Source organism: Capra hircus, chromosome 11 (genome assembly GCF_001704415.2).
Source record: "Capra hircus breed San Clemente chromosome 11, ASM170441v1, whole genome shotgun sequence".
Taxonomy (NCBI): Eukaryota; Metazoa; Chordata; class Mammalia; order Artiodactyla; family Bovidae; genus Capra; species Capra hircus.
Genome location: NC_030818.1, coordinates 72139103 through 72157729, shown reverse-complemented (window position 1 = coordinate 72157729; position 18627 = coordinate 72139103). Strand labels below are relative to the sequence as shown.

Sequence of the window (18627 nt, the reverse complement as noted above, 5' to 3'; positions counted from 1 at the left end):
CCTCCGCGACAGGTGGCCTCCTCACCCTACTTGGGCTCCCCCCTGATAGCAGAGTCTTCCCCCTGTTGTAGATGCCCTTCTCACAGCACTCAGGCTCTAACAGCCCAGGTTGAGCTGCTCACATGTGTAGATGCCCTCTTGATTCTGTGTGAGTCGATTCTCCACACAAGACACAAAAAAAGTGGATTCGTAGATGCCCTTTTCACTCTGTGAGTTGATTCTCCATGTAAGACACACACACACCCAGAGGATTTGATAAGCCATACCAAGCCACCTACCTGGTGGATGCTCTCCTCATGCTGACACCCCTCCCTGCCCCGAATCAAGCTGTCCCCTTTATGAGCTCCTACCTCACTCACTCCCTTTGACAGCCCACATGTCTTCTTGCCTCTGAGGATGCCTTTCATATTCTCCAACCCTACATCAGGCTTCCGACCCCAATGGACACTTCTCACCCAGCAGGGCCCTAACACACCACAGTAGGCTACAGCCCTATGTGGATACCTCCTCATTCTGTTCAGTCTCACATCCAAGCTGGACCAGTTCTATGCATGGCCACCCTCCTCTCACTTGAGCTCTGACATCCATGACAGCCTCCAGCGTGAATGCGTAACTTGCTCTGCTCCACATGGCATGAGGGCTGAAATCATTGGCATGAGAGCAAAGGGAAAAGGGGAGCTCCAGGAATAGTAACTGTATCAAGACCCTTTTTCATGAAATGTTTTAGTAACACAATGCAATGTATGAGTGTACTGGGTCATACTGTGAAACACTTTATTGTGGGTCTCAAGCAAGGTTTGAAGGCCAGTGACCTAGGAAGGTTCTAGAATGATGTTACAGTAGCACCCCATTTAATACATCATTGTTCTCCAGACTGCTGTGTCAGGACAGACCCTATCACCTGCGTGTGCACCCTATCCCAAAGGACACAGCTTCCAGGACAAGAGATGTGACTTTGGTAGGCCACTGAGTCACAGACCTGGGTTCTAGCCCTGCTTCAGCCAATCACTAGACAAGCACTCCAGTTACCTGATACATGAAAATGCAGAGGACATGGTGTGTACTTCTCTCCCAAAGTATAAAATCAGGTAGTCATGAAAAGTGCTTCAAAAACTGCAATTACAATAACTGGCATTTAAGGAATGCGTCAATCTGAATCTTTGTGAAATTCACACCTAATAGATGAAGGAACTGAAGCTTAAGGTTAGGTGGATGGATGAACCAGTATTTGAATCCAGATCAGTCCATTAGACTCCACCCCCAATCATTAAATGCTACTTTTCTGCATGAAGATAAGTTACTGCACTAGAAGCGAAGAAACATCTGTGTTGCTATCAGATCAGTCAGTCATGTCCGACTCTTTGAGACCCCATGAATTGCAGCACACCAGGCCTCCCTGTCCGTCACCATCTCCCAGAGAGAATGCACTGTGTTGTTATAGTTTGAATTACTTATATGGAGAATGAATCTCTATTATTCCCTTTTAATATAACTTGTGAAAGTTCTGAGTCTTGTAGCAGCCCCCCTTTTCTATGTAAATAGTTTTAAAATACAGGAATCGGAGACAAAAAGGGGCCACTCTGAAATGCCAGTGGAGGGACCTGGTGCAGGGTCCCTGGGTGGCACAGTCATTCCTTAGCTGTGAGATGGCAGCCAAGGTGAGGCCCTTGCATGAAGCGGGTGATGGATAAATATGTTGAATAAATGATGAAACTCCAACTAGAAGTCTTAATTTATCTACTTAAAATAACTGTAATATATATTGGAACTATATGCAACCTTGTTCTGTATTTTCCAAGTCTCCTGTAAATGTGTTATCATACTTTCATAATTAAAAAATTTAAAAAAAAAAAAAGGAATGAATGAGAGCCTGGCTAGGGCTAGAACCCTAGCAGCTTGGTGGGGTAGGGAAACAGGCTGAGCTGTGGCCCTCAGCACCAAGGTGAGGGGCTGTCAAGAGGGGCCTGAAGAGCTTGTGCTCTGGGCAGCTGGAGGGGGCCAAGCAGAGACAGAGACCAAGTGTGGGTGGGCATGAGCAGAGTGTTCTTCACAAGACCATAAAAGTCCACCTTAAATGTAAATGCTAAACAGCAACCTTCTTCCTCCTGCCCCCAAAGTGGAAATCCTCAGAGCAGCAGATTGTTCTGGTCACGGACAAGTGGGCAGGACAGGGAACAGACTGAGCCACATGGGGAAGAGAAGCAGCAGAGGAAAGTATGAACACGTTACCGCTGTAGACATGCATACCAGCCAGAGATGAGAAACCTCACCACGCCACCCTTGGTCCCTGCAGGTCTCTCCTCAGCAGGGGAAGACCTGTGCATGGGAGGGGCTCTTCACCCTCGCCAGGGACAGGACTACGGTGGACCAGAGCAGGTGCAGACAGTACAGGAACCCAGATTCTAGCCCAGTGGCAGTTTTTATTCCTTAGGAACAAAGATAGGTGGGTAAGAAACTCCAAAAGGAAACAGGAGCATGAATGACCAAATGACACGGGGGTGGCATGGCTCAGGAGTTAGATGGACGGCGCACTCCACAGTGGACCTGGTCATGCCCTAGTTCTCGGATCAACATCCACCCCATCCCCAAGTGCCCACTGCAAAGGTAGGGGGTGGGTCAGAGAGGTGAAAAGCGTCCCTACTCTACACAAAGGAGATGAATGTACCTGTGTGTTCCGAGAGGCCTCTCAGGGACACCAAAACCTCCCTCTCAAGAATGGAGGTAGACAGATCAGAATGTGTGAGTAGCACAGACAACCTGAAAGTAGTGTCACGGGGCCCTGTGTGGCTGACAGGACCTGTGCTCCAATGGGACTGCAAGGGACACAAGAGCTGGCCAAGGCAGCTCCACATCAATCTTGCCAGAGTGGGCCCAGCACAGCTATTTCTATTCACTTCAAAGAAGCCTGGCGATGCTGAATCAGAAGCCATTATCCTTTTGCCAGGAGATTTACCTCTATCCCTTTTTCTGGCAGAATTGTACCCCCTGCAAGTCTGGTTCTCTAGAGAACAAATGGGCAAAGAACAAGGAAAAACCTTGTCCTACTCTCACACCTCCTGTGACATGACAGCTTCTACTGTAGCACAAACTCCCAAGAACAAGGTCCTTTGGTGTGGCTGAGATCACTCAGTCTGTGATCCTCCTGCAGAACACAGGGAATTCATCCCTGTACCACAGGGGGCCTCTGGGTCTGGGTCCCAAGTCTGTGATCCCAGGATCACAGTGAGGTCTCCTGGAGGATGAAGGTGGGGCTGATCCCCGGCTGGGCAGGGCCTTCCTCAGTCACGGCCATGGCCACCTGGTCTCTGCTGCCCCTCAGCATCCCATTGCTCATCTTCTCTGGAAACATACCGGCTTCCAAGGAGAGGTCCTGGGAATGTGGGAAAAGGGAGCAGCTGGGTGAACGCGAGACGAAGCGGAGGTGAAGGAACCTCCCTTTCCTCTTGCAGGAAGGGTGACCCTGCTGTGATCCCGGCTAGAAAGGGGACCAGCGAGGGGCAGTGGGGAGAAGGGGAGGAGCAGGCCTGGGGTGAGCACAAGGGTGGGAGGAGAGAGAGGACTGGCCAGCAGCTGTGGCCTCTCGGGGCCAAGACCCTTCTGCCCACCAAGCCCCCGCTTCCCTGTGGGAAGGAGCTGGCAGCTGCTGCCGGACGGTCCAGGCTCAGGCAGATCATCAGAGGATGGGGGCTGGGGGAGAAAGAAAAGGTGGGGGACGGAAACCAGAAGGCCCCGCAGTAGTCTGAGAGGGAGGGGAGGGGTGATCTGACAACAGGGGAGCTACCTGGCTGCGGGCTCTGCAGGGAAGTCGCTTCTGACAGGACAGGGGCAGGAGGGAGAGGAGTTTCGGCAACACTGGGTAAATGGTCCGAGGGTCCACGGTCCGGCCCCGCATGCCCCCTGAAGACAAAGTGCTCCTGAGGCTCCTAGTGTATAACCAGGGCACTTCCCAGAGCCATCCACTCTCACTGCTCTGAGCCCCCAGCCCCTGCCCACCTCCTAGAGCTCCACCAAGGAGCCTGACTATTCCAGACATCCAGGAGCCCCTGAGCTCAGACCCCAGTCCCCTGAGTGCCCTCCCTCAGGCAGTCCTCATTTCTTTGCGCCCCCATCCCACGCCCTCTCACCACTGAGCAGACTGACAGCCAGGCCCACCACAATCACAGTGGTGGAGTTGTGAGCGCTGTACCATAAATATGACAGGGAATAGAGCCGCTGTAGCCCCGTGGGCCTGGGAAAAGCAGGGGGTGAGAACAATTAATTAGCAACTCATTGAAGGAGCAACTGACCCTCAGGCACCTGGCTTCCCATCCCCACCCCTGCAAGGTCCCAGAGTCCAGGGAGCCAACACCCAACATTCCCTACCCCTCAGGCTTCTAGTGGCCCATCCCTTAGCAAGGGCCCTGGAAAACCCCTCAAGAATGAGCTGCTTTCCCCAAGGAGAAAGAGAGTGAGCTCTGACTCACTTGGAGGCGGCAGTCGAGGGCATGAGTGTGGCCATGGTGACAGCAGTCAGATTGCTGGACAGGGAGAAGCTGGACCCGTTAGGGGGAGAGGGTGCTCTGCCAGAGCCCATGCTGGTCACGATGCTCCCAATGCCAATCCAGAAGGCCATAATCAGTCCAGCCAACAGGCCCACGATGGCACCCTGCCCAGGGACACGACACTCTCTTGTCACAAGGCCAGCCCCACCGAAGCTTTACACCAGTTCCCAGCACTCCTGGTGAGAGCCCTGCCAAGCCATTCCCCAGGTCCACCCCCACACATGACCCTGGAGGCACGTGGGTCACTCACAGGAGGATTTGCACAAGGAAAGAACATCCCAAGGCAGAAGAGTCCAAGCAGCGGCCCCCCAACCATACCAAAGATGCTGATGGCTGCCTGCAGAGGACAGGGTGAGAAAACGAAAAGAACACACAGGCTCAGAGACCCCAGCGTCAGCAATGTGCCAGAGCCACCACCACTGCCTCAGAGCCCCACCAGTCAGGTCTGCCAGTCTCTTCTCCCTGGAACCACTAGAAGCAGGATCCTAGAGGGCAGAAATGGTTATGGGAATATGACTGGGGTTCTCCAGAGGCTGACCCTTAGACTTCTCTGAGCCAACAACAACCCTGGGGCTTTTGGCTACTAGAGAGTCTATTCAGACCTACAGGCATAGCCGGTCAAAGGGGAACTTCTGAAACCTGCCCTCTGTGTCAATTCCTTTCACAATAGCGGTCTTCTTCCCTTTCTGATTTCAATCTGCTCCTTTTCTCCAACAATTCCGTTCTCTCCAGAGTTATTACCTGCAGCACAGGTCCCATCTGCGAGGAAATATAGGCCATTCCCAGACAAAGTAGCCCATAACCAAAGGCTGAGAAAAAAGAAGGGGAGAAATAAGCAGATGTGAGTTAACACAATAAGCAGGGAAAGCAGAGCAAAGCTCCTTCCCTGGTCAAACTACTACCTCTCTGTCCCTGGGAAGGGAGCATATTACCTCAGGACCCAGCTCCAGGTCCCTCCCACCCTGTCCTCACTTCTAGATGACCAAGACTGCTCCCCAGGAAGTTCCCTGGCACATAAGCAAGGTCAGTGCTTCACTGGGCAAGTGCACTTCAAAGCAGACAGCCGACAGTGCTTAGGGGGTACCTTAGAAAGTACATGGCTGAAAAGATAAGGAAGTATAATCCCACCGATGATTCTGGAAAGCATGGTGGCCTGGACTTCAGAGAAATGAGGAAACCAGGGTCGAATCAAGTCTTCCATTGTAACAGTTGCCAGTGAATTAAAAGCAGAGGATATGGTGCTGACAGAAGGAAGAGAAAGTCAGGTCCAGAGGCACAAACCTAACAAGGGACCCTATTGAGGGACGAATGCCCTGCAGGCAGGAGAGGACGTGTGTAACCCAAACACTACTCTGACAGCTGGAACTGAGGAAGAGGCCTGGGAGGCAGGGACATCTGGCCTCTTCTGAGTGGGGTTCAGGTTTGGTTCAAGTAAATCAATTCCTGGTATAGAAGACTCCTTCACCAAAAAGGGGTCCTGCCTAGGAGAGGACATGCCTGCCCACACAGAGGAGCTGTCCCTTGTTCACAATCGGGTACAACAAGAGGCTCAGAGGGACCTCCCATCCACCCATCACCTTGTACTCAGAGGGGCCAGCTGTGTCAAGCCTGAGGGGAAAGGTCAAAGTACCTGAGGGAGCCACTGAAGAGGCAAGCGACGAAGAGCCCAGGCAGCCCTGGCAGGCCTCTCAGGAGATCCATCACAAAGTACAAGACGAACTGCAGGTGGAGCAGAAGAGTACAGCTCTCCTCAGAGAAGCCCTTCCCAGGGGAGCGCTGCCCTTCCCCTCCACGTGCCACCCGCATGCGCCGACCGGTCTGTGGGGACTGGGCGCCTTAGGAAGGGGGCCAGGCACTGAAGGCGACCCCCAGTAAGTGGAGAGAAAGCAGGCTCTGCAGAAAGAAGGGCACAGCAGCCCGTGCCCTAGCTCTCCCCCGGCCAGTGGTGTGACTTGAGCATGCTGCCCACCCCAATGGGTCACCTTTTCTCCTCTGCCAGGTGAGGCTGTGAGGAGGGACAGAAGAGATCAGCTGTGTGACAGCTCCCCACAGGGCAGGTGGTGCGGAGGAGTGAGCCAGTAAAGGGAGGTCCCCGCTCCCGTGGGCCGGGCCCTATGATCAGCTGCAGAATCCCAGAGGACTTCACATGCGGTGCCCACCCCAGGTGGGGGTCCTCTCTGCAGCCACCAGACACTCCCTTTGGGGGGTCCAGGCAGGGAGCAGGGAGGCCATCTCACCTGGTCAGGGGCTGCCTGACTCTGCTGGGTGCTCATAGGATACTCTTGGTAGTAGGTAAACATGACCAGGCCAATGAGGCAGCCCATGCCGAGCGCCACCTGCTGGCAGGGGAAGACGGCGTAGCAGGAGCTGCAAGAGAGGCCAGTGCCAAGCAGGCAGAGGGTGTTAGCAGGCATGTCCCCACGCCCCAGAAGGCAGGCCCACATCCTGCCCAGTGGGTGTGGGTGTGCCCTGGCATCCTGCCCCACCGCAACTGCCCCCGCAGAACCGGGGCCTGGTCTCTCCCCCATCCCGAGCCCCCCCCCTTCCCGGTCCTGCCCTCACAGCACTGCAGCCTTCTCTGTGCGGGAACTGAGGTAGCGCTGCACCTGCGCCTGGTTCACTCCATACAAGGAGAGCATCATGAAGACACCCCCGAAGGCCAGTGTCCAGAATGTGTGCCGCACAAACGGGTCCGGATCCAGCCTGCCATAGACACCAACGTGCCACTGTGGCCCCAGACTCAGCCTTCCCTGCCCTCCTCCGACAGGGGGCGGGGCAGAGAGATGGCTGCCGGGGCCAAGGTGGACTCAGGCTGGGTGGGGAGGGAGCGGTTCCATTCTGCCAACCCACAGCCTCATCCCAGGTACTAGAAACATCCTGACACCTGACCACCCGGGGCAACACTGAGCTTGTCCTCCACCCCTGCAGGCCCAGCCTCCCATTGGCCTCAAGGCTGCACCTCAAACCCCACAGCTTCCCCTCTGCTTACTACCACCCTAGGCGCAGGCTCTAAGAGGGGCTCAGCTCCCAGGCATGACAGATCCCAGCCAGGGAAGGGGTGTACTTACTCAATTCCAGAGATAAGGCCATGCTGGGAAGCCACTTCCCACACGTGCCCCAAACCGCCCACCTTGGCCGACCCCACAATGATAACCGCCAGCTGCCCTAGGAACATGACCAGTGTCTGGAAGACATCTGTCCAGATGACTGCCTTCAGTCCACCCTGCAGGGAGAAGACAGCACCCCTGCCACAGACGTCCACGGAGCCACAGCACCAGCGAGGGCAGCAGCCAGCTGCCAGCGGTGGACAGCTGCTGACATCCTTCCCATCCCATTCCCTACCATCACATCCCATCCCCCAACATAATCCCATCCCTTTTCACAACACCCTAAAAAGCCATGCCCCTCACCAGTATTCTTGCCTGCTACCCACCTACTTCTCTTGTCCCACCCTTTCCTCCTTCCCCCACCTCCCTCCTCTCCACTTTTCCCTGCGACTGCTTACCAGAGCAGTGTAGATGGTACAGACGATGCCTAGCGTCAGCACTGACAGCCACAGATCAAAGCCAGTCACTGTGAACAGACAAAGTCACATTCCTATCTCCAGAGGAGGGCTTCCCAGGGATAAACCAGGGAAATGAGGTAAGATAAGAACCATTTGATCATTAAAGATGAAAAATCATTTACCACAATGAAAAAAAAAAAATGTTTGCAAAGCTCCACCAAAAGGTGTTGATTAACCAATTCAGATGGGGCCTGGTAATGTTTGATTAGCTTTCCACCTCTAGTGAAGACCAGCCAAGGGCCCAGATAGTGGAATAATTCGCCGGTCAAGGTTAGGTTCTTTTCTGCATTCTCTCCTCCACCTGCCCCTCCCAAAGGTTTTCCCTAGCCTGCAGTGGCTGGGCGCCAGGGACTGTGACTCCTCACCTGCATTGAGCGCCAAGGATGGAGCATAGAGGACGACCCCCATATATATCACCTGTCGGGTGTGGAAAGAGAATGTGAGGGGAGGAGCCGATGAGGGGGGGGCAGAGAGAGAAGACAAGACAGCCTTCAGCTCCAATATCCCAGAGGCCTCCCTTCACCTAGGCTCCCCCTCCCTCCTCCCAAAGTTTGGTTTGCCACCACCATGGTTATGTGTGCCGGAACTGGAAGGGACAAGATGCCTCTGGGGGTGAGCAGGAATTTCAGTCTTGCTAGTCTGAGAGCAGGGAAGGCTCCAGCGAGCCCGAATCCATGTCCCCCTACCCTGCACCAGGCTCAACTTCTATCCTCATTCCACTTACCATCTGAAAGATGAAGGTCACAGTTCCACAAACACGCACAGCTTTATTGAACCGGAGCTCCAGGTACTAGGTAGGAGTAGATTAAAAAAAAAAAACAAAAAACGCATTTCTCCCCACCCCATCCCCAACAAATCACACACAACTTCCTTCAGGAAGTCCAGGAACAGAGGAAATAGCCAGCTCATATCCACTCTGGGCCCCCCTCAGCACAGCAGTCTTCTCCCCGAACTCCTACCCTGCCCGACCTCACCGCAGTGAACTAACTTCTAGACACACGATGTATTTATTCCCTGCCCCTCTCATCAGGCAGACAGAATTGAGGAGCCCAGATCCCTGTGTGCCTGGTTCCTTCTCTCTACCCCTGCCCCTGAGGGTCCTCTGTGCTCCTCCCTACCTACCTCATAGGCACTGGTGATATGCAGGCGGTAGAAGATGGGGATGAAGACATGTGCTGGGATCAGCAATCCTAGGAAATAGCAGCAGCCCAGGAACCAATACTGGGTCCCGAATCGGTAGATCTCGGACGGCACACCCAGGATGGCCACAGCTGACTGGAAGGTGGCCAGCAAGGACAGTGCCACAGGAAGGCAGCCCATTTTGCGGTCTGCCAACAGCAACTGGCCGATGCTATGTCGGCCCCAGCCACGATAGGCATGGTAGAGCCCGATGGCAAGGGAGAGAACCAGCAGCAGGACAAAGACCACATAGTCCACCAGGCTGAAGGTGGACGTGACCACGTTGGTGTCTGAGGCTGGAGGGAGGGGTGTGGCGGGGCTCACCCCCACACTCATATTCTCTCTGAGTCTGTGACCTGCGGCCACTTGCTCTTCCTGGGCTCTGGGCTGCCACTCAGCTGGGCAGTGACAGGCAAGTGGCTACGACCTGACTTCCAGCCACCGTCTCACAGTTCTCCTCCACCACCAAGTGACGTTGTCCGGGGTGAGCTACAAAGAAACTGGCTCTCAGGCAGGCCTCCCCTGCCTTCATGGCAACCCACCCTTGGGCTTGTGCATTCCACACCCATCACATTTGCCCAGCCAGGCCCCAGGGCAACCAGAAAGGTCTGGAGGCACTGATATGTATTTAGTAGGGCAGAGTGGGGAGGAGAGGGAGGAAGCAGCAGATTGAGATAGCCAGGAGGTAACTATTTGGCCAAGACCTTTCTGGGGATACACAACTGTGAAACTGAAGAATCTTCTAAGGTCTTCACCCTAGCAGGAAAAGAAAAGTCACCTCTAGCCCACCCTCTAGTCTCTTCCCAGAATTCCCTGCCCCACCCTCCCCTGCCTGAAGGCACAGACCCAGTCACTACAATGTACTAAGCCAGCAGAATCCAGCCTGGCGCCTCCACCCAGCAGGGAAGAAACTTCAGGAAAGAAGAGACTAAGGAAACCATGGCCTCCTCTATACTCCCAGCCTCAGGCCCCACCTTCCATGATCCCCAGTGCCACCTTCCAAACAGCACGCCTTCTCAGCACTGATCACCAGGAAGACCACGGCAGCCTCAAATTCCCTTTCAGGCATCTCCAGGCCAACCACTCTGTTCTCCCCAACTTATTTAAAGCCCTGCCAACCACCTCTCAGCTCCTCTACCTGTAACACGGCAGTCAGTAGCAGATCCAGGGAGAGAGGTTGGGTTCAAAAGTGAGAGGCCAACATGCTGGAACCAGGGGTTCAGAGTTACAATTTCAGGGGCACTTCAGAGAGAAGCTAGCTAGCCAGGGAGTTGGGGCAGGGGTGGGCAAGAGAAACAGTCAGGGGAAGTGGTGCTATCCCACTGGAGCAGACACCTACCTTGAGGAGCAATCCCTGCTGTGAAGCAAGGCTGCCTGGAGAAGCTGCGTGTCTGGAGCTGAACGGAGGCTGAGGGCCTGGTCTCTAAGGAACAGAGGTGAGAAAAGCTAAGGGTAAAGCTCAGCAGCTATTTGTTCCAGCCCCTTCAGGGAACCAATCACTGTGGTCCAAATGGCCCTATCACTCTACAGCCCCCAAACTCCAGCTCGGCCCTAGAGACTCCAGAGTGGAGAGCAAGGAGCTCACATTCAACGGCATTCTTAGATGGATTAGGGTTTTGCTGCAAGTCCCACTTGGCACTGCATGCCAGGAGGAATTGCAAAAGAGTTGCTGAGAGACGGGAAAGTTGCTGTTCTAACTCCTGCACAATGAATACTAACCCTTAGAGAAGATATTAAATACCATTATCCTCAGAACAAGGACCAGATCACAGTATGCCAAAACTTAAAGGAATCTTAGGAGATCACTAGCATAACCCCCTCATTTACCAAGACACACCGAGGCCCGTGAATTTAGAAAGCCTAACATGATGACCATTAACATTTTTTAAAGACCTGTTGGAAAACACAGCACTGTGCTATGTACTTTACAAGTATTAGCAATGATAAATAATATCTATACCTTTCAAAACACCATGTCTTTCAGGTTATACACTTTATATGAACACTCTTTAGTTCTCTAGGGTTAGACAGCATCATAAACAACAACAGAGAAATAACAGGATTGTCAGTAGGTGTGACAGGTAATTCACCAGAAGTCCCTCCCTCCCTACTCCCTGAACCAGGGCTGGAGCAGAGTGTTAACTATTGTCAATCATTCCTGGAACAAAGTTTAGGTTTCAACCAATCTAGAGACAGATTAACATAAATCATGTCTTCCGTTCTTGCCCACTAGGAGAAAGATCAGCCTTGCTGTCTTCCGGCTCTCCTACCCTGTGTTCCTGGACATATGCTGTCTGCCTGGCAAGATATGGCTTCATGCAGACCAAACCTGAACCCTGAACCTCCTGGGGCCAAAGAGGAGGTGAAAACAAGTTGGCAAGTCTTGAATCACATGTTCTACTAAGTCACAAATGTGAGTCCCCAGAACAATATTCCCAATAGGCCATTCAGGTTTAAACTAAAGATGCCCTGGGCCTTTGCTACATTGCAACATCTCAAGTTTTCTCACTCCTCTTTGGCAAGTTTTTCATTGCTATGATAGAGGTGACAGGAACTACCAGAGAATAAGAGGAAATATGTCTGCTGTGTACAAATAACAATGTATAGATATAAAGGGTTAATGATATGGCTAGGCAGGTAGTTGCAGAAAGGAAGGAAGGTCAAAGTATAGAATGGAAACAAGATGTACAGAAATGGAGACCCTCTGCTGCTGGGGTAAACTGGCAGGGCTTCCTGAGAATTCTATTTGCACGAGATGCAGAGAACACTCCTGGATGGCTGAAGAGCGGGGCAAGACAGGAAAAACCTGACCCAGTAACAAAAACTTTACCAGACACGGTTCTAAGAGCAGGACAGGGACCTTCTAACCTTTAAAAAACTCACCTCTCTCTGAGAGGTGCCAAAAGTAACAGAAAGGCTGTTTCACTAAAACTCTCACACACAGGGCACCAAATAGCAGGCTGTAGGGGGCTCTTTTAAAACTGATATACACAAACAAGAAAGAGAATCATTCCTAACCACCCTAATCACACTCTCACTTTGGTAGCAAAATGAATTGCTCTGACTCCTACAAAAGGCAAAGGGGCCACCGCGGGAGCAACCTTCCCCAAAAGATGCCTTCAAAATCTGTCCTTGTGCCTAGAATCCCACAAGGTCTGAAAGGCTCTAGAGGTCCTCATTAAAACGCTAGTAAGTAACTAATGCCTTAGTAAATGTGCCAGCCCTCTGAAGGTAAATGCTTTTAGGAGATTGCAGACACCTGGGGGTAGGTAGAAGGGGAGCCAGGCTAGAAGATAAGCTTTGATTAGCTTTGATGAGTTTTTGCTGGCCCTAACCAAAGCCCACACTCAGTCCCTCCGCACGGGGCTACCTCGGCGCCCTTCGGTCGGGGCCTCGTGCCACCACGGGATAGCCCTCGTCTTCCCCTTACCTCCAGGGCTCAGCCAAGACTAAGAAGGTCTAGTAGTTCTTCCCGAGATCTGCATCGCTCCTTTTCTGGGAAGACAAAGGGGATGAGGAGTTAGGGGAGCATCTAACCCGCTTCCACTTCCTCGCCAGAGCACAGGACACCGCGTGGTTTCAGGACTGAGCTGAAAGGGACAGGGTGCCCCGAGCGTCCCCAGGATCGTCTCCTACCGACAGAATTTGTCCTTCGTCCTTTGCTCCCCCATCACCCTTACCCTCTTTATTTCCTGACTTCTCTCCTTCCCTCCACACGCGCGGTGGCACAATCACTACCACCTCGCCGCCTGCACGCTCACCTTCCCCGGACTCCAGGCTAGAAGCCGGCCCATCCCGCCCCTCATCTTTCCGCTCCTCCCCGTCCCTCCCCGCCCTGACGCCACTCTCCACAGCCTGTGTGCTCCGACCCACCCCCTCACGCCCCCCCTCGACCGGCCCACCTGCCCGATCTCCACACGTGGGTCCGGCCTCCACGGGAGAGCCGGCCCAGCCACGCCAGGCCGGGTGACAGCGGAGTCCCGCCCCCTGCCCGTCCCCGCGCCGCCATGTTTACTGAGGGCAGATGGATTAAATCCGAGTAGCTTCAGAGACGCTACCCCGACGTCCGGGCGCGTGGAACGCGTCGCTGAGAAAGCGGTGGCAGGGAGGCCTTCGCTTAAGGGGTGAAAAGGATGTGGTCAGTCCCCCGAACTAGGACTGGGAAGCCCAACAACAACCAAAAAAATGCGCTGACCTCCACGACTAGCGGTAACCCCCAGCCCTCCTGGCACCGACCGGCCCACCTGACTAGCCGGGCGGGCCAGACCACGCCCCGCACAGGGGCGTGACACGGTGGGAGGCGGGGCCGCCCGCGCAAGTCTCGCGATCAGTGGAGAAGGTCGGACGGAGCGAAAAATGGCCCCTTGCGGGCTCGGCAGTTCTTTGAGCTTGGTTCTCTGGGCTGCAGCCCTGCTCTTCGTTCTGAGCGTGGGAACGGGTTTGGCGCTACCCGAGGTACTGAAGCAGATTAAAGGTTGGGTTGAAAAAGAATTGCTCGCCGGCACTGGGCTCTCCCCTCTCCCCTGCCTGCCGCAGCCTCGATTTCGTCCCTGGGGCCTCCCTAGCCGCCACCCAGCCGGCTCCCACTCCCGAGTACTCCACGCCGCTGTCGCCTCCCAGCGCTTTCGCCCTCCTGACGTCCAAAGACGTTTGAAATTTGACCTCCTCGCTCCTTAGTATTCGAATAACTATGAGTTCTTTCCGCAATGGGTCTTCCGGCCGTTCTGCAAGCTTGCTGCGTCCTAATGCCGCTGGATAGCGTGCGTTGGTAGGACTGTACTTTCTGTAACGCTTGATGAGTTCTTTGTGTACCTGCGGTCCTTTTACACCCGGTCACATGGGGCTGGCAGGTTGAAAAGTCGTTGGAGAGGGCATTATAATTATAAACGTGTTCGAATAGTAATTCTCCGAGATGAGATCCTTCCTGGACAAGATCTGGTACAGAAATTCTCCGGTGCGCTGTTTTGGCGCCTGGTTCCAGAGGAAGAAATATGTCTTCTGTAAATCTGACATAAAAGCCCCGTGTTAGAGGAATTCTGGAGCGTGTACTGGCAGTTAACGTTTGAGCCTCTGTTGTTTTTTTTTTTTTTCCCCCTTGGCTTTTCTTTCTGAAGTTCTAATAGTTTTCTCTCTTCTGCAGATATGCACCCAGTGTCCAGGGAGTGTGCAAGATTTGTCAGAAGTGGCTCTTTATTGTAAGCGGACACCAGAGCTTACGCTGCAAGCCCGCTGCTGCCTAAATGGGGAAGGCACCATCCTGGGGTGAGGGAGGAGAAGACCTCCCTGGGTACTGGAAAAGAGTTCCCAAGCCGGATTCTTCAAGGCTTGCCTGATTGGTTTTGGGGATAAATATTCATACATATTTTTGAGGCATCTAAACCATGAATCTCAGACTTCTAAATCTGTTTTTGGCTAAGTGAAGAATCTGCCTACAGTTCTGGAGACCTGGGTTCGATTCCTGGGTTGGGAAGATCACTCGGAGAGGGAAATGGCAACTCACTCCAGTATTCTTGCCTGAAGAATCCCATGGACAGAGGAGCCTGGCGGGCTATAGTCTATGGGGTTGAAAAGCGTGGGATGCATACTGAGTGACTAACACTTTAAACAACCCTGTGGTTCTTCCTGGTTGAAAAACATAAAAGTCATAATTTTTAGCATTTTTAAACCTTATTTCTTTTGTTTATTATCAACTCTCTGGCTTATTTACTGTAGTGTCTCCATGAAATGACTCCTTTGGCCTCCAGGACACTATGAAATATGGTTTTCTTCCTCTTCTCATTAATTCATATTTGAGGCAAATTTCTCTGTTTGTCCCCTTATACAGATTACTTCCTGCATTGTTTTCCCCTCACACTGTTGAGAATCCACTTATTCTTACAGTTCAACCATTATGCAGGTGTCTCCCAAAACTAGATCTCTTTTCATTTCCTTTGACTTTTCTCCAGATATATGGAGAAAACATAATAGATTCCTATTAAACATTTCCTTTTTCAGAGCACCCTCACTTCAGTTTCAGAAAGTCACTTGTCTTGCTTCCATTCTCCTCATTCCCTTATCTATCTACTTATTTATATTGAACTTTCAGAAAACCAGTTTCTTTCCATTATTGCTCTCTGCCTTTAAAATTAAACTTATAATTGTCTGTGGCCCTAGGATAAAGTACAAACCAGGAACTATCACAGACTGGCCCAACCTACCTTTCCAACATTACTTTCAATTAGTTGTCCACTCAAACCCTCCAGGAGAGTCTGGCTTCAGCCCTCTACTTCCAAAAGCAGGCCACATTTGTTTCTCTGTTCAAGCCTCTCTCTTTACCTAAACTTGCCTTCCTCCATCAAATTAAGACCTGTCTGTCCTTTAATTCCAACATCTTTTGTGAATAATCTGTACTACTAAATGCCAGAGTAATATCTTTTAATTTTTCACTTCCTCTAATCCTTAGTGTCCATACCATTCAAGTTAATTTTATATACTGTTCACATTGCAATTTAATGTTTATATATTTTTTATTTTGGGTGATGGTCTTGTTCCCCTGCTGCTGCTAAGTCACTTCAGTCGTGTCCGACTCTGTGCGACCCCATAGACGGCAGCCCACCAGGCTCCCCTGTCCCTGGGATTCTCCAGGCAAGAACACTGGAGTGGGTTGCCATTTCCTTCTCCAAGGCATGAAAGTGAAAAGTGAAAGTCAAGTCGCTCAGTCGTGTCCAACTCTTAGCAACCTCATGGACTGCAGCCTACCAGGCTCCTCTGTCCATGGGATTTTCGAGGCAAGAATACTGGAGTGGGGTGCCATTGCCTTCTCCTAGTGCATTGTAAACAACTTGCAAGCTAAGATACTGAATGTTATTTTTAATTCTCCCAATTTTTGCAGTTAGTAGACATTAAGTAATATTTGCAGTTAGTAGTCATTAAGTAAATATTAAGGCACTATTCCATTTAGTAAAGAAATAGCAATAGATATTGAAGAAATGTGACTAGTGCAAAAGAGGGACAGAAGTTTTAAAATTTAAGTAGCTACATGTGTTAGTGGTTACTTAATTGGACAATGCAGGATGAAAACATCTACCAGAGTGCCTAGTTTATGGCCCTGACATAGGTGTGTTCAATGAATATTAGCTGTAAAGAGGATTGTAATAGCTTACCCTGGGTAAAGGGGAAAGATACAGTTTCACTAATTACCTTATTTCCTCAGGCTGGATCTCCAGAACTGCTCTCTGAAGGACCCTGGTCCAAACTTTCCTCAAGCACATACTGCTATCATCATGTAAGTTGTTAGTTATCCTCCTTCCCAAAAGGTGACCTTGGCATAGGGTTGATGGGAAAGTCTTTGAGGATGGACTGCTAAAAAGATGTTTGAATATTGTCTACATTTGGACAACTCAGAATAAGAACTGGATTACCATCCAGAAAGATGTGTGAATGGAAGTCAAGTGTTTTCCTAGAGCACAGTGCTAACAGTGTGTGCTTTGCAGAGACCTGCAGGCAAACCCCCTCCAGGGTGACTTGGTCAACACCTTCCATGGCTTTACTCAGCTCCAGACTCTGTGAGTAAGAGTGTGGGGTCGGGGAGAGAACCAAAGAGAGGCAGTGCTATGAACTCAGCATATTGGTCTGAGTTTGGTCTGCATATTAAGACTGCCTGTGTTGTGTTCAGGATACTGCCACAAGATGTCAACTGTCCTGGAGGTATTAATGCCTGGGATACTATCACTTTTTATATAAACAACCAAAGCTGTGAAGGACAAAGGAATATTTGCAACAGCACTGAGGACCCAGGTATGCTGTCTCACCTGCACCCCTCTGGAAACTACCTCTCCTCCCTGTATCCTCTACTTTAGATCAGAAGGACAGTAAAGTGCCTTTTGTTCAGGTTTCCGAAGTGTTCAATTCAGTCCGGGCGCTCAGTCATGTCCCACTCTTTGCGACTCCATGGACTGCACTATGCCAGGCTTCCCTGTCTGTCACCAATTTCCCGAGCTTGCTCAAACTTATGTCCATTGAGTCGGTGATGCCATCCAGCCATCTCATCCTCTGTCATCCCCTTCTTCTCTTGCCTTCAGTCTTGCCCAGCATCAGGCTGTTTTCCAATGAATCAGTTCTTTGCATCAGGTTTCCAAAGTATTGGAGCTTCAGCTTCAACATCAGTCCTTCCAATGAACACCCAGGACTGATCTCCTTTAGGATGGACTAGTTGGATCTCCTTGCAGTCCAGGGGACTCTCAAGAGTCTTCTCCAACACCACAGTTCAAAAGCATCAATTCTTTGGCATTCAGCTTTCTTTATGGTCCAATTCTTAGATCCATACATGAATGACTACTGGAAAAACCATAGCTTTGACTAGACAGACCTTTGTTGGCAAAGAAATGTCTCTGCTTTTTAATATGCTGTTTACATTTGTCATAGCTTTAATATGCTCTCTGGGTTTGTCATAGCTCGGAAGTCTTAACCCCTTGGAAAGAAAGGTTTTAAAATTATTTTGTTATCATGACAGTGTTCTGACTATCTGTAGTCTTCTTTCCACTCTACCTTTGACCTAGAAATAGTTGAGAGAATCAAAGCTGTAGGAGATATATGGGAAATAAACTTAATGAAATCCAGTGATGTTCTCTGTTTTTCTCTGGCTCTCAGAAATATGTCCTGAGAATGGATCTTGTGTACCTGATGGTCCAGGTCTCTTGCAGTGTGTTTGTGCTGATGGCTTCCATGGCTACAAGTGTGTGCGCCAGGTAAGGAATTAGGCCTCCTAATTGAGATACCCATAAATCAAGTACCTCTTTAAAAGAAGATCAGCAGCTGATGCAAATCACCTAGAGAAGGAAGCTAGAAGAAAACTGCCCTGGCTGAGGGCACAGATATGCTAGGAAATTACTGGATGTTAGGTTGTAAGCCCTTGGTGTAACCCTGTATGAAGTGTTTTTGGTCTGTTATTCACAGGGCTCCTTCCCATTGTTCATGTTCTTTGGTATTCTGGGATCCACCACCTTATCCATCTCCATCCTCCTTTGGGGGACTCAACGCCGAAAAGCCAAGGCTTCATGAACCACACAGGTCTCCCTACTGACCTAAAGATCATCCCCATCTTAGCCCAGTCAGGGAGATTTGCTTCCTAAACATCAATCGTCAGCGGATCCTCCCAAGGCAGAGGCCTCGGATGGAAGGAAGATGGAAATTTGCACAACCCTGGTGTGTTGTAGACATCCAGTCCGGGAGTGGACTAGTACCAGTTTACATTTGTGTTGTTGACCATAATAAACAGTTTTTCTTTTTTCCTTCTTGTCTGTTGGTTGGGGTGGGAAAGGCTGCTTCGGGGGAGAGCTGTTTTTCACAGGTTTCCCTTACCTT

The 18627-nt window shown here is 51.2% G+C and overlaps 2 protein-coding genes across 2 annotated transcripts; one reads left to right on the top strand and one right to left on the bottom strand.

The window, feature by feature from the left end:
• On the bottom strand, positions 751-13093 carry SLC5A6 (solute carrier family 5 member 6). The gene is made up of 18 exons (XM_013967806.2): positions 12966-13093; positions 12716-12780; positions 10625-10708; positions 9229-9774; positions 8831-8896; positions 8472-8523; positions 8047-8114; positions 7610-7764; positions 7104-7244; positions 6779-6908; positions 6172-6260; positions 5670-5782; positions 5283-5350; positions 4792-4878; positions 4464-4645; positions 4125-4228; positions 3782-3897; positions 751-3370 (listed from the first exon to the last, which is right to left on the bottom strand). The coding sequence occupies exons 4-18, from the start codon at positions 9619-9621 to the stop codon at positions 3218-3220; spliced, it is 1917 nt and encodes a 638-aa protein (XP_013823260.1). The 5' UTR covers positions 9622-9774; positions 10625-10708; positions 12716-12780; positions 12966-13093; the 3' UTR covers positions 751-3217.
• On the top strand, positions 13594-18554 carry ATRAID (all-trans retinoic acid induced differentiation factor). The gene is made up of 7 exons (XM_005686908.3): positions 13594-13740; positions 14426-14547; positions 16478-16549; positions 16758-16829; positions 16940-17061; positions 17914-18011; positions 18220-18554. The coding sequence occupies exons 1-7, from the start codon at positions 13642-13644 to the stop codon at positions 18322-18324; spliced, it is 690 nt and encodes a 229-aa protein (XP_005686965.2). The 5' UTR covers positions 13594-13641; the 3' UTR covers positions 18325-18554.